The 14738-nt window shown below is 37.7% G+C and overlaps 1 protein-coding gene across 10 annotated transcripts in view; it reads right to left on the bottom strand.

The window, feature by feature from the left end:
• ABCC9 (ATP binding cassette subfamily C member 9) overlaps positions 1-14738 on the bottom strand; it is a 146797-nt gene that overhangs the window by 20448 nt on the left and 111611 nt on the right. For all 10 annotated transcript variants that reach the window (XM_076007603.1, XM_076007604.1, XM_076007600.1 and 7 more), the window contains one exon: positions 7303-7405. In XM_076007603.1, coding sequence (XP_075863718.1) covers positions 7303-7405 — 103 coding nt within the window. The remainder of the gene's footprint in view (positions 1-7302; positions 7406-14738) is intronic.

The raw sequence follows: 14738 nt of genomic DNA, 5'->3' as shown, positions 1-14738 counted from the left end.
TTTGGAAAATAGATATTATCTCTAATTCACAGAGATTTTAAAAGGAATAAAAATGTTAAATACCAGATAGATTTCCCCATCTCCACGTACCAGTATGTTTTTTCTCCCTTGGATAGTTTTCAAATGTATGAAGCAATGTTAAAAGTTTGTGTGCATCATAAAACAACAAAGGTTAAAATAGGCACTAAAATTTAATACCACATTGATTCTCATGATCTTTACCCAGACTTAAGAAAAAAAAATCAAATAAAATTTATCCTCAATAAATTCCAAGGAGGTAGTAAATACTTCTTTGATTATTTCTTCTGATGTATCCATTTGTTAACAACTTGTCACACCCCAATCAGTTTTTCTTCTTTTCCTCTTTATTAGAAGCAGACTCTACTCAGTTTGGGCTATTCTTTTATGGTTATAAATGCTAATGTACTCTCAAGTAGTTATAAAATATTTATAGCAATATGAATTTTTTCCTTTCAGCCCTCTCGTGTAAAGTTAATACTTTCAAAATTATTTTATACATTATTTCCATATTGTATTTTCAAAAAGGATACATAAAAGAGTTTCTGTGATAAGTTCCAGAAAGTAAATTAGTACCAGAGCATACTTCCAGCAAGGTGTTCCTGGCTGGGCATAAAGAAATACGTTATTTGTCTGATGGGAAATTTCTGCGGTAACAGTAAATGTTAAAGGTTTTAGGCAAGGCACTCCTTTTATTAATATTAACTTCTATGCTCTGCTTTCTGCCAAGTGACTTCATTGGGAAGGAAAACCTCATTCATTTATTCATTCATCCATACATTTTTTTTTTTTAAAGTGTAAGTCAGGTCATATAATTTGCCTCTTTAGAATTATCTATACCTTCCTTTCACACTTTAATAAATTCACACTCAGATGAATTACAAAGCCTGATATGACATGAAGTCTAGATTCTATGCCCTGACTACTCTGACCTTACCAGAGATTCCTTTCCTACTCCTTCATTCTGCTCCAACCACGTGCTGGCCTTTTTCTTATCTTGGGAACACATTAACTTTGTTTCTGCCAATGACTGCCTGAAATGCTTGTCCCCAGGACTCTGACACCTGGCTCCTTCTTATTTAAGGGTCAACTCAAATATCCCCTTCTTGGAGAGATCTTCTTTCTTGGCCCCTAACTCCACCCCTGGAGCTGTTCTCTATCCCATTGTCGTGTTGTATTTTCCCAAAGCACTTAGAGCCATCCGAAGTGATCTTACTTGCTTAGTTGTTTACCTGCTCATTGTCTATCTACTCTCACTAGAATCTAAGTTCCATGAGGACAGGGTCTTGGTCTGCATTTTTACCACTATTATCTCCAGCAACAGGAATAATGCTAAGTGCGTTGTAAAAGTTCAGTGATTCTTTACAGAATAAATGATTGGATACATTCACTCCTTCATAAAATAGTCAATGACTTTTTTTATTAGCCAAATATCTTCTAAATAAGAACCTCTCCTGACTTCACTTTTGGGATTCCTATGAATCACTTAATTCTCCACCAATCTCTTTTCCAGATTTTAAGAGTTGAACATGTAAAGATATTACGAGGATGCATTTTCTTATAAAGTGGGAAGTCCAACACCAAGTTTTAAGATCTTTTTATCCCCGATTTAGAACTGTATATGACTGTCTCTCAAAAAGCTTTGCTATGTTTTAATATAAGTGTTAGGGGTTGCTTCCCCTTTCTAAAGTGAAAGGCAATCTTTCCTAGGCTATGAACTTCATCACACAGTTCCAAATTATTATTATTTTTTACTATTTCAATTGTGGAAAACAAACTCATAAAATGCTGTGTTGCTGTATCTTCCTTTATAAAGAGCGGATCTGGATAGGACTAGACTAGAACAAGGTCACATTTGAAAGGCTGAAACAGCAAAAATCACTGGTTCTAAATAAAGGAAATTAAACAATGGGCCTAATATAAATATGAATATAATAAATAAAATATAAAAGGTATGCACTCTCTCTCTCTTAAATTTAGTTTACTACAGAAATCACGGTATACTATACTGGGCTCAGGGATTCATCTGTTGTATAGAAAAAAATGGTGGATTCAATTAGATGACAATTTTAACTATTTTCTATTGAATTAAAATAATAATTATGGTAACATGTAGGTAGTCTTATCTTGGTGAAAGAGCCAGCAAGTGAAGAAAGAGAAAACAGATGAAGGAAGAAAAAAAGAGAAGGTTGATCAATAAATTGTCAATATATATTTTGTGGACCTCTGTCACATGGCTAATTTTTCAAAACTACTTATTAATTATTTGGTAATTAAAATATGCACACATTCACAGATAATGTGTTTGACACTTCAGGAAAAAGAAGGCATAGCTTTTTGAGGTATATATTTTGCAGCAAAATTTTCAGGAGATGAACCCATTTTCAAAATCTATAATATACTAAATTAAAAGAGCTATGATAGCTTGAAAGCCAATATGTCTGTAGTTTAGTATCTATAACAACACTATTATATCTATCATAAAAATATTCTTTTATACTTTTTTTAGAAAGTGCTATTCATGTTTTCTTTTAATTATAATAACTACTTTCCAGCTCACTCTTGGATTATTACCACAGCTGAAAAATGTTTTTTCTAAGGAATTGAAAATTTTGGGGAGGCATTTGATCAGAATTTTATCTTGAGCTGCATAGGGGATGAAACTCCTTTGTGTACAATGTTTATCAAGAAATTTCACAGCAAAATCACTAAATTCCAATCACTTCCCATCAAATATTAAAGTAGTATTAAAATGTGAAATTAAAAGATAATATAAAAGCTTATGTTATCTCCTCATTTTCCACTTCCTTTACCATTAAAGAAGTTTGATGAATCACAAAGTGACCCTATGCTTACACCTTTTTTTTCATTCTTCCACAAATATGTGAGCAGCAAACTGGCTTAAAGGCAATAAATAAGAAAAGGAGAAGCAGGTGGTCTGAATAACTCACACACAGGAGAGCAAATTCCTAGAGCTCATTAATAGCATTTGTTTTACTGCTATGGCCCCCCACACCCCAACCCAATCTATTCGGTGTAAAGTGCCTCCTGTCAAGATGATACAACAGAATGACAAATTCAACCTAGGAAAAAGAAACTAGTACATATATGAATTATCCACTTTCAAAAGAGGGCACAAACACAGGGCGTTTTATATGTGTGGTGCTAAATTATGACATCCAGCAATTTTGTGAATTCAGCACTCCAGAAGAGAAGTCTTTGATTCCTATGTTACAAGGAGAGGCCTCTTGCCAGATCTCTAGTGATTCAATGACATCTGCCTATATGCAGGATTATGATGAAAACTGTAATTCTCTATAAAGCAGATTTGTCAATGCTTAAGAACAGCTGAAAAATATACAATCTCCTTCCTTCCTTCACATAGCTCTCAAGAGTACATGCCTATGGTACCATTCATTGGGAGATTATATCAGGGCCTCCAAATTACAAGACCAGTGCACACCTGTCTATAGTAGAGTTGTGAACACACACAAAAACTCTGTGTTATTTCACAAAATAGACTCTTGTGCAAGCTCACCCTCAAGACTATTTTCACGTTAGCCTATTGACTCCGAAGACCTTTTCTTTTTCTTTTTTTTTTTCTTTTGGCTTCTCGATGTGAATTTTCTTTTCTTTTATCCTTTCACCACACAGCAAGACAAAGCCTTGGAAAGACAGCCTTTAGATAGAGTTACACAACTTTCGCAACTGGAAACACGGATGCCAAAGAACTGGAATTGTTTAGCGCGGAGGGATGAAGGGAAAACACTGGGCTGAACAAAAGAACGTAAGCAGCATTCAAAGGTTAGGCGATGGTGACACATTGCACACAAGCGGGGCCCGCTTCACTTGGCACCCAAAGGAAAAACAGTCCCCTCTGCTGCCAGAGCAACCCGGGTGGCCACAGTCTAGCTACTCTTCTACCAGCCAAATTATGTGATTCTTTTAGACGCTTGTCCTTTTGGGATTTGAACATGTTGTGGCCTTTACTTTTTTTTCCTAATTCGAAATGAATATGAAATGAATATGGTGGACAAGGCTAAATCTTCCGTTACCCAGGGGAAAAGAATAAAACGTGACTGTCTTAATTCTTACTTAATATGAATGAGAAAAGAAGCAAAAAGCTATAGGTTTTTAAACCATTTTGATGGGGCTCAGACAACTTCTCAAATTCAATACAAGTTTTCTTTTTACTCTGGTTTCCCTCCCTTTCTTCTTCTTGAGGTTTTCTGTCAAGAGGGGTGGCATGGCTTTGGAAAGCTGAGGCCGGGAATGAAGAGAAAGTGAAGGGAAATACAGCCACAGAGAGTTACGTTACCAGGTTTTCTCCTCTGAGCGGATCCCATTAATGTTGGTGAAGCCCGTATCAAGAAACCCTGCTTGCCTCTTCTAATGTATGCCCTCTGCATTGACCCTTTTGAGGTTTCTTACATCATTTTAGTTGTGTTTCTGCTCTGGAAACTCTAAGAATGTTTACTATAAGCAAATATTTACGATAATTTACCGAGTACTATAGCAAAGATAGGCAAAGCGGGGGGCTGTGTTGATACCGTAGATAAGATCAATGCACACATACTGGATCAAATAGAAGTTTTCATTACTTATTTTTTTTTTAATGACTTTCAAGGCAGAATATGTCCAGATGTGGGGTTCACAGAACAGTTCACATTCTAGTCTCCAAGGGCCTATATCTCAACATTCATTTTTCTGACAGAGATCCAGTTATTTCAAACTAAAACCACGTCTTCAGTGACATGGACATGCCCACAGGAGCTCAGTGGTAATGAGGTCATTTGTATGTGTACAATTGGGAGAAAAGGTTACTCCCCATTAGAAGTCGCCAACTTAATTTATTTAACACTCCCGCTATGGTATATGTGCTTGGATTATAGCATAATTGGATTAAATTATATTTAAGTATTCCTGACTCTTCCTCTGAATATACTGTAAACTCTCGGTGTATTCAGAAAGGCAGAAGGAGAGGGAATCTGATTGGTCTTATGGATCTCTGGGATTGTCTAGAGGGTTGTATGTGTGTGTTTGTGTGTGCGTGTGTGCACATCACATGCATATCCATCTAAACTTATTGACACGTAAATACAACAGATGGAGACAAATCATACACAAAGGACCTTGAACCCTGTCAGCAAATAGGCCTGGAACTTTGCAATAAATCAACAAAAGTTTCTTGTCAAAATTTACCTTGACCCATCGGAAATAAAAGCAAAAGACTCCTTAGTTTTTTGTGTTCATTTTTAAGGGAGTGTTATAGTGATGAAATCAGATAGCAAACCTGGGAAGGATTATAATACACAGAAAGCAAACAGGATACATAATAACGAATGTATTATATAAAGTAACAAAATGAATGGCAGCTTCTGTCCTTCCTGTTTAAAATGTCAGTATTTTCTATGGTTTTCTGCAAGTGGAGCTAGATTTGTTTATATTCCAGTAGGTTCAGCTGCTTTTTCACATGGGGTTAAAGTACTGGGTTGTGAGTCAAATTAGACTAAAACATTCTGATTTTGGCTGCTGTTCCTTTCTAATTTATCCTGACCTTCCCTTTCTTGGCAGTCTTAAGGCTCTAATATCTTGTCTTCTGGCTACAAGAACAGAGCATATGGTTTGCTTGAAGGTTCCTGTTCAGCACTTATCCATTAACCTGACAGTAGAAAGTGCTAAAGAGCAGGAACGGGAGTCACAGTGTGACTCTCACCTCAAGTTCAAAGTAAACACACTTGCCCCTTAAAAGACGTGCTGGATCTTCAAGTTCAGGAAAATCAGATACCGAGGCAACTACTAACATATTTCCCTTACAATTTTGAGACATTCTTTCGTTAAGCTATTTTATCATTAATTCATCAGATATTATTATTTTCCCTTAGAGAAAACAGAAATAAGAAAACCTCACAACAAACAGAAGCTTAAAACTAGGATTTATGGTCTGGGCCTAGGAATAGTGTTTTGGTTTTGTGATAAATCCTAAGCAATATTTGACTTGCCTTTATGTTATCTGTGAGTAATTCTCAAGAAACTCTGCCCTGCCTCCTTCCATATCTCACAGCTGCCTGGAAGGAATTTATCGACAACCAACGTTTCTATCAAAAATTTGTGAAAAATAATTGTGCCATGTTGCTGAATTTCTATATAATGACTAATTTAATAGTAGAGAATCTTTGTAAGCTAGTGAGAAATCATGATAATCCAAGCTCACCAGGGTGTCCAAGATTCTATATCCAACTATAGCTGTCAATCAACTACTTAGATGTTAACTTGGCCTCCTTCATTTCAACCTTATCAAATTCTCTTTACCATCTCCCCTCTCTGGTATGCTGAGTTTTGAAAGAAAGCCTACATATGTCAGAAAAACATCATCAGTGAGAATAAGGGTCTTCTAATAGTACAGATAAACCTGCTTTTTCTTTTCAAAACTGACAGATAACCATTAAAAAAATTACTGTCAACTCACCATTGCCATCAAAGTAGCTTATTCTTGCCGCAGACTGCAAACTATATTCCTTCCCTTCCAGAACATCTATCTCATCTGTCTCCCATTTTATACTCCTGTTGATTGACTTATAAACTACTTACCAGGGTAGGTACTGTTTCTATTTATCTATTCATTCATTTATACATTCAAAAGACATTTCTTGAACGCATTTGCCAATCAATGCACTAGGGGATTTATATGAATTTTAATACTGCTACTTTCACAAGGTACATATTCTTATCCCTGTTTTATAGGTGAGAAGCTGGGATGCAAACATATTAACTTGCTAGACCAAGTGTGATGCCAAAGCTTGTGCCTGTTCTTTTACATCGTACAGGACAGACGGCAACAGATGATTAATTGTTTTTTACATTTTTTACATTTTATGCTAACATGATCCTGCACCGCCTCACAGCATAGAAAGTTGCCATCTCTCCCAGGCCTGTCCAGCTCAATAAAGGAAATGAGTACAACTGTTTGCTTGTCAAGTGTACTCTTTTGGAAAAAAAAAAATTGAAGTTATACAAATATTTGCCATTCCATTAACTTATGTAATCTAGAGACTGATGAACACAAAATCAATTTTTGCTTTTTGGATTATTTGTCTTGTCATTAGTGAAAACATTATGACAAATTCCAGCCACAACATAAACAAACCTGAGCCATTTTAAAGTCCAGAAAATGTGAAGCTAGTGCTGAATCTCAGTGGAAGACTAATTTTTACAACTGTCTGCCTCCTTGTGTCAGATGTCTTCTCTGTTTGGTTTCGTTTTAAAATCATGAAATGAACGTACCGTCCTAACCTCCAGCCATCTGTTGGCAGCTGAGAGAAATAAGTAGGCTATGTTGTTTGTGTCCGTCAGTTCCAGCATACGTTGTTTAAATCTGGTTTCATGCCTGAAAAAAACAAAAATATTATGATGTTAGCAGGAGAAGTAATAAAGAACAGTCACACTTACTACTACACTATTTACTCGACATAGTGGCACTCTGATGGAATGGGATGACTGATAAATGGACTCCTTCTTCAAAATAGAGACCAGCTGCTACTGCTCTGCTGAATTCTTAGCAGAGATAGTGTGGTCAAGTGTATCTTTCCTTACTTATACCCTTACCAGGAAAAGGAGTCCTTCTAATGACAAAGTTTTATTAAAGATCATCTCATAAGTTTCCAAATAATTATTGTGGCCATGAAAACAAGGCATGGCCTATGTTGCAAGGGTCTTAGAAAAACCAGAATAAATTGTTCAGAAATGCAATATACTCTACCTACGTTTTATGGATTTATTTTACTTTTCCAAATGACGCAGTTGGAGTTGGGTGGGAGGTGCTGGATGAGAATCAGGGACGAAAACTATGCATTTGGAACAGCCAGCAATCCCATTACTGGGCATCTACCCAAAAGACCCAATGACACTCTACAAAAAAGACACCTGCACTCGAATGTTTATAGCAGCACAAGTCATAATCGTGAGGCTGTGGAAACAGCCCAAGTGCCCATCAATCCAAGAATGGATTAATAAAATGTGGTATATGTATACCATGGAGTACTATTCAGCTCTAAGAAACAACGGTGATATAGCACATCTTATATTTTCCTGGTTAGAGCTGGAACCCATACTACTAAGTGAAGTATCTTAAGAATGGAAAAACAAGCACCACATATACTCACCAGCAAACTGGTATTAACTGAGTAGCACCTAAGAGGACACATAGGAACTACAGTAATAGGGTATTGGGCAGGTGGGAGGGGGGAGGGGGACAAGTATATACATACATAATGAATGAGATGTGCACCATCTGGGGATGGTCACGCTGGAAACTCAGACTTGTGGGGGTAGGGGGGGTAGGGCATTTTTTGAAACCTTAAAATTTGTACCCCCATAATATGCCGAAATAAAAAAAATAAAATTAAAAAAAAATTCTCTTTTTGCTTCTTGTTTCTGGGAACCAAAGAAGAAAACTAGGGTGGCAAGAAGTGGGGGGGGGGTACATCAGAGGTGGCAAATGTTCTTGTTAGAGAAAATAGTTATACCCCAAAATTCTAAACTCTTTGTAATGATGATCACTGCATAAAAGGAACTCTTGGTTTGTGGTACTTTCAGTGTTCTATGATGCATACATACAGTTTAGATATTGATATCGAACCCTGACATATTAAGGTCATTCTCGATGCTCAACATAATCATGCCAAATCTGTGTAACCTATTTTATAAATTAAACTGCTAATAAAAGCCTTATCCATTTGAACATCTGAGCAACTGTCTTAAAGAAACTTATGCTACATGGTGAAAAGTATTTTCTAAATCACAAAGAGTCTCTTTTCATTTTTCAATTATTTTCCCTGAATAACAGAAACAACGGAAAGCTGGATAATCGATTCAAAGTAACTGGTATGAAGGTTGGGGAAATACCAAATAAAAATGTGGTTTATTCACACTCTGCAGCCATGGCTTGTCTTATACAGACTTTCTATCTACAAGCTATGTGTTCAAGGAATCGCCAAATTTCATCTGACAGCATGCCAGTGATTCCTGTCCGATGAAAGACTGCTCCAGCACCCCTAACTCCACCAAATCTTCAAATAAAATTGCAAAACTTTATAATGAACCATCACTTGTGTCAAAGAATGAAATCCTGGGTGGGGTGTTCACTTGGCCCACTGAAGTAATCCATACAAGCCAATATAAAGCAGATACTTGATATCCATCCAATCGATCTGATCATTCCAATATGGCAAACTAGATAGATAATTCAGTCAGACAGCAAGATCTGATATACAACAATCAAAGGATTTGGAAATTAGAGCCAAACAATGATCTCACTTTGAGTTATGTATCCTTGACCCAAATGCCATGCACAGAAGGCAACGCACTGATGTGGGACCAAGCACTCCAGGGAACATTCTTTCCCTCCAGATGATCCTTTTAGGGGTGAGTCTAGTAAATAACTAAAAGGCAGAGAGGGCAAGCTCATGGAAATATAAGATTTACTGACATAGTGGACAGGAACTGTAAAGAGATATATACATGCAAGGCTCATTTTTTTGGTACTTGCTAGATACAATGTTAGGTAGATTTTCATCCATTCATTCAGAAGCAATTAGCAAGTGCCAACTCTAAGTGACACATTATGCTAGACACTGGGGATATACATATGACCAAGGAGAGACCTCTTCCCTTGGGGAGTCTACTGTCTCTGGAAGGAGGTGAACACAGCATCAACAAGCAAAAATGGTGCAACACACCCTATGATGACCTTGTGCACAAAATGCTACATGAACATGAAGAAAGGCTATAATTTGCACTGACTAGAGGATCAGGATGGTAGGGAATGAATGGAGTGAGGGGCGGGGAGAGGGGAAGAGTTAAGTGAGATTTTACAAAAGACAAAAGGGAAGATGATCTGAGATGAGTTTTAAGAGGTGAGCGGAATTTCTTAGGTGAACAAGGCATTCTAAGTAGCAGGAGCAACATAAGCAAAGGGACAGAAAGCCCCCCAATTTCAGGGGGCTAGAGACAGGTTCCTCTCCCTAGAACACTGTGGAGACACAGGGACCAGAGGTGACCACATTTGAGATGAACATCAAACACCTGATTCTGCCAAAGAGCTTCCTCTGAGACCCTTCTGACTCTCCATTTCGTTTGGGATATCGTTTCTGACACACTCTTAAAGAGTTTGTAAATGGAGTTGGCAACAGTTTGAGGCAGCAGTGAGAGGGGAGGGGTGAAAATGCAGCGAACATTCTTTCTGCGTGTTTCTATTTGGCAAGAAACCTTCTGTTTTCCTAATGGAAACTTTGACACACTCAGTCTGTATCTTTTCATCCACATCCAGCTCATCTTCTGAACATTCTTAGACCTTTATTCTGTCAGACAAAAAAAAAAAAAAAAAAAGAGAGAGAGAAATAGGAAAGGTCACTGAAATCTCAATCTAATTTAACTGTGATACTTCACGGTAAACTACTTCAGGGAGTTTGTTGCTTCGTGTGAGTACACCATGAACCCTCCACGCAGGGGAGGAAAAGCAGCCTAATCAGTAGATACTAACTTTCCAAAAGAGCTCAAAGACTCTGGGGACTCTGGGTAGTTTAAAAGAAAGGAACAGACGGATGGAAAAGAACATGTTGGATTCTTGACCACAAGTACCAAATGTAAAGATTCTAGAATTTTATCCATGGGACCAGGGCCATCCTCACATTTATAAGACTTCTTTTGGTTTAAAATATGTTGATATTAATGATACTTAATATTTACATTAAAAATGAACCCTGGAAGATCTAAACTAAATGAGTATCATGCAGGCAACTTCTATAAAGAAGTTGGGTTGTCTTTTGTTTCTTCCAACTCTCATTCAAGCATTGAAGGTTAACAGAAGATTCTGTTCTTTGTACATCTACCTAGAATTTTTCCTAATGTAAAAGAGCAATGCTAAATTTTGCTAAAATTTGCTAAATAGTAATGCTAAATTTTGCTCATGTGTCCAGTGAAGAAGGTAAATGAAAACTCTTAACCTTGACACCTGGTCAATTTCCTCTTTTATTTTAAATCTTCCTCATGCCTTTCAAGATGTTCTAGCTCATTCTTGTCCCTGTCACTCAGGAGATAACCTCACTTAGTCCGTTAGAGAGAAAATAGAGGCAGGTATATATTGAACCCATTAACTTCCTGTTATTTTACCTACCAGCTTGCCCGAATCCATTCATGTCCTTTCCTTACCTTCGTAGTTGAGCTATGTACCAAATACTGCTCAAGATGAGCTGGTCTTTCCACTTGGGCACTTGCACAAATTCCTGCTAATCTGCCATGAAAATCTGCTCCATCAGTTGTCCCCTCCTGCCTATATTTCCACTTCTTCCCTTCAGTCTTTAAAAATGTCAAGCTCATTACCCTCTCAAAATAAAAAGACAAACATTAAAAAAAAATTCTCCTTCTTTTCATTAGCTCTCCCTAAACTTCTTCATACTGCAGTGAAACTTCTTGAAAGAGTAGCTTTTCCTTGCTACACCCATGTTCTGACTTTCAGTTCATTCTTCAACCTTCCGAATTCTGACTTTAATCCTTTCACTTTACCATTACTGTTATTGCTAAGGTTGCAAAGAGTTTCGTGGTTGCCATATCCAACAGGCACTTTTAATTTCTTTTTATTCTACTTCTGTTGTTTTTACTACCATTGACCATTCAATTTATTCTTGAAACGCTCACTTTTAAACATTATACAATGCTTAAAATGCTTTTATTTATCCACACTATCCTGATTCTTTGCCTACTACTTAGATGGTTTACCATCCCATAGTGGGAAGATGAGGTCTTCTCTACTAAATGACAACTTTTGGCACTGTTATATCATTGAAGTCTTGGGAGGAGGAGGACAAGACTGAATTAAGGTCCACTACAATGATGTTGCCTAGGAAACATATGGATCAAACATAGGTACAGAAGTCCCTTAGGCCTTCTAGACTTGTCCTTGGCCTGGGTTGAGCTACTGGACATAAATGTTTGCTTATATAAGGTATCATTTGGACAAAGGGCTATCAAAAATCTGAACTGACCACTTAAAGGCCATAGGTGGCTTTGAGAGAGGCAAAGTGCTTGGGTGCTGGCCTCTCCTCTCCGGATATATCCAATAAAGGGAGGTCTCAGTGAATTTGCTCTTTACTACCATTAATATCTCAGTCATAGGGTGGTCAATTTTTGCAGGGACCAACTTGCTAAAGTGGTAGTCACAAGATCAAGGTCACCAAGACCTGGATCCTCTTTCTGTAGAGAGGGCATTGGTTTGGATTTGATACATCAGGCTGGCCTGTGTTGGGGTTGGCCAGGCTCAGGAGGAGGTAGGTCAGGAGGAGTTTTAGTAGAAAGCCTGAAGCCACGACAAGGGGCAATCGGTTGAGCCACAACAAGGGGCAGCACCAACCCTTGCCCTTTTCTGATGAAGTTGACTGGAAAACCAGAGCTCAAAGAGGCTGTTCAAATTAGGAGAGCAGATAAAAGAAGCTGAAGAGCCATTACGATATTGGCAGGAAGCAATCGGTTGAGCAGTGGAGTGCCCTTTAATTCATTCATGAAATATTTGAACACCTACTGTGTGCCTAACTCTGATAATATTCAGAAGGTAAAGATTAAAGACACATTGTGGGCCCTTAAAGAGCTCCTAATCTTGTGGAGGAATGCACACACACACACACACACACACACACACACAGCTGATTACGATACCGTGTGGCAAGTTTAGGATACAAATTAACATAGAGATCTCAAAAGCATGGAATCTATATTCTAATGTTCAGGGAAGGCTTCCCGCAGTAGATGATAATCATGAACTGATATTTCAGCAGTGAGATAAGCACTAGTTAGCCAAATATACAAGGCGGTCGGAAGGGACAAGTAATATTATATATCTTACTCTGAAGCATGTGCCTAAGAGAAGCAGCTTTGTTTAAAGAGTTAGCAATTGGCAGGTCATATTTTCTGTAACATAATTTTTATCTATTTGCTCCCTAAGTGCTGGTAGTCTGAAAATTTTGTCCAAGCTCCTCTTTTCTTAGTCTACACCCTCTACCTTGGCAATCAAATCCATGGCCAAAACTTTAATATCCATAAGAGGATGATACTCATACTTGCTATCATTTAAGGGGTTACATGCATACACATGGACATAGAGTATAGAATGATAGTCACTGGGGACTTGGAAGGGTGGGGAGGTGCCCTGGAATATCCCTTAAACTCCAGACCTATACACCTACCTGACCACAAAAATCTCCACCTGCATATCTCATCAGCACCTCTATCTGTTCATAACCAGATTCCTCCTTCCTACTGCAATCCTCCACATCATCTTCAGTTTCCTCACTTGGAAAACTACTTACTCAAGGGAATCAGAAACCTAGAAAGAGTTACCTTCAACTTCTTCCTCAAACTTACTCCTCACATTCACTTTGTCCCTAAATCTCATCAGTCCCACTTTCTACATATTTCTCAAAACTTCACTTTGTCCCAGGTCCTTGGTTCCTGAGCTAGCCTTTGCCATCTCTCACCTGGACCACTGTCACAGCCTCCTGAAATCTTCTTGCCTTTGGCCTTAACCAATCGCAATTCATCCTCTACAGTAGACCACAGTTATCCTGATGAACACAACTCTGATCATGTCACTTTCCTGTATTTCTTCAGTAACTTTCCAGCATGGAAATAATAAAGTCCAAGTCCCCTAAAGGTTAATTATTCAATACCCTTTATATATGAGCCTCTCTTTGCGGTCTCAACCTTCATCCCAATGGCCATCTTCTTTGTACTTACTTTGTATTTCAGTGATGCTGGATTCTCTTGATTTCTATATACAACAGAAATCTTCATGCGTTTGTACATCTATCACCTCCGTTTTGAACATTCCACCCCTTTTATCTGCCAGGTCAACTGTTCATCATGCAGAGGTTTGTTGTTCAATAATTACCTCCCCATTCCTTTGAGACAGAGTGCTACCCTGCTTTCTCATACAGTTGTTTCTTGTGATACAGATATTAGACTATGTATCCTACTGTATTGCCATTTTGTTTTTCTTAAACCCTCTCTCCTACTAGGCTGTGAGCTCTTTAAGACAGAGTCCATGCTAGCTAGGTAGCCAGTATGTATTTCTTGAGCATTCAGTCCTGGGCATTTTCCCAGGTAATGGTTATAAAAGAATATGGGGTCAGGGAGAGCCCCTGACAGGGCTCACATTCTCCTGGAATGGGACAGACAACATGTCAACAAACAAACATAAAAGATAATTTAAAATACTCAGATAAATACCACAAAGGAAGTAAATAGGATAACATGGCAAGTACGGGCTGTGGGAGAAAACAGTGTCACTTTCAGCTGGGGTGAAAATGAAAGGCCATTCATGCTTTTTAGTCTTTATATATTCCACAGCAAGAATAGTATCTGGCATATGTTGAATATTCAAATATTTCTTAAACAAATTAACTTGAAAGAACTTATTTGGTGAAAAAAGTAATATTTTATATAGTGTTTTACCAATACCACTCGTCATTTCTGGGTACTATTAGAATATAAATTTTATCTTAATGTCTATATTGAATGTTAATAACTAGTTTTGACATTCCCCCATGAAAGGTATTACACAATGTGATGGGAAAATATACCAGCGCAGAAATGTTTTTGTTTTTTAATTTTTTTTATTAAAAAAATTTTTTTTTCTTTAGAGATGGTGTCTCAGGCTGGTCTCAAACTCC

This window comes from Microcebus murinus, chromosome 10 (assembly GCF_040939455.1).
Source record: "Microcebus murinus isolate Inina chromosome 10, M.murinus_Inina_mat1.0, whole genome shotgun sequence".
Classification (NCBI taxonomy): domain Eukaryota; kingdom Metazoa; phylum Chordata; class Mammalia; order Primates; family Cheirogaleidae; genus Microcebus; species Microcebus murinus.
This window is presented reverse-complemented; position numbering and strand designations above follow the sequence as displayed.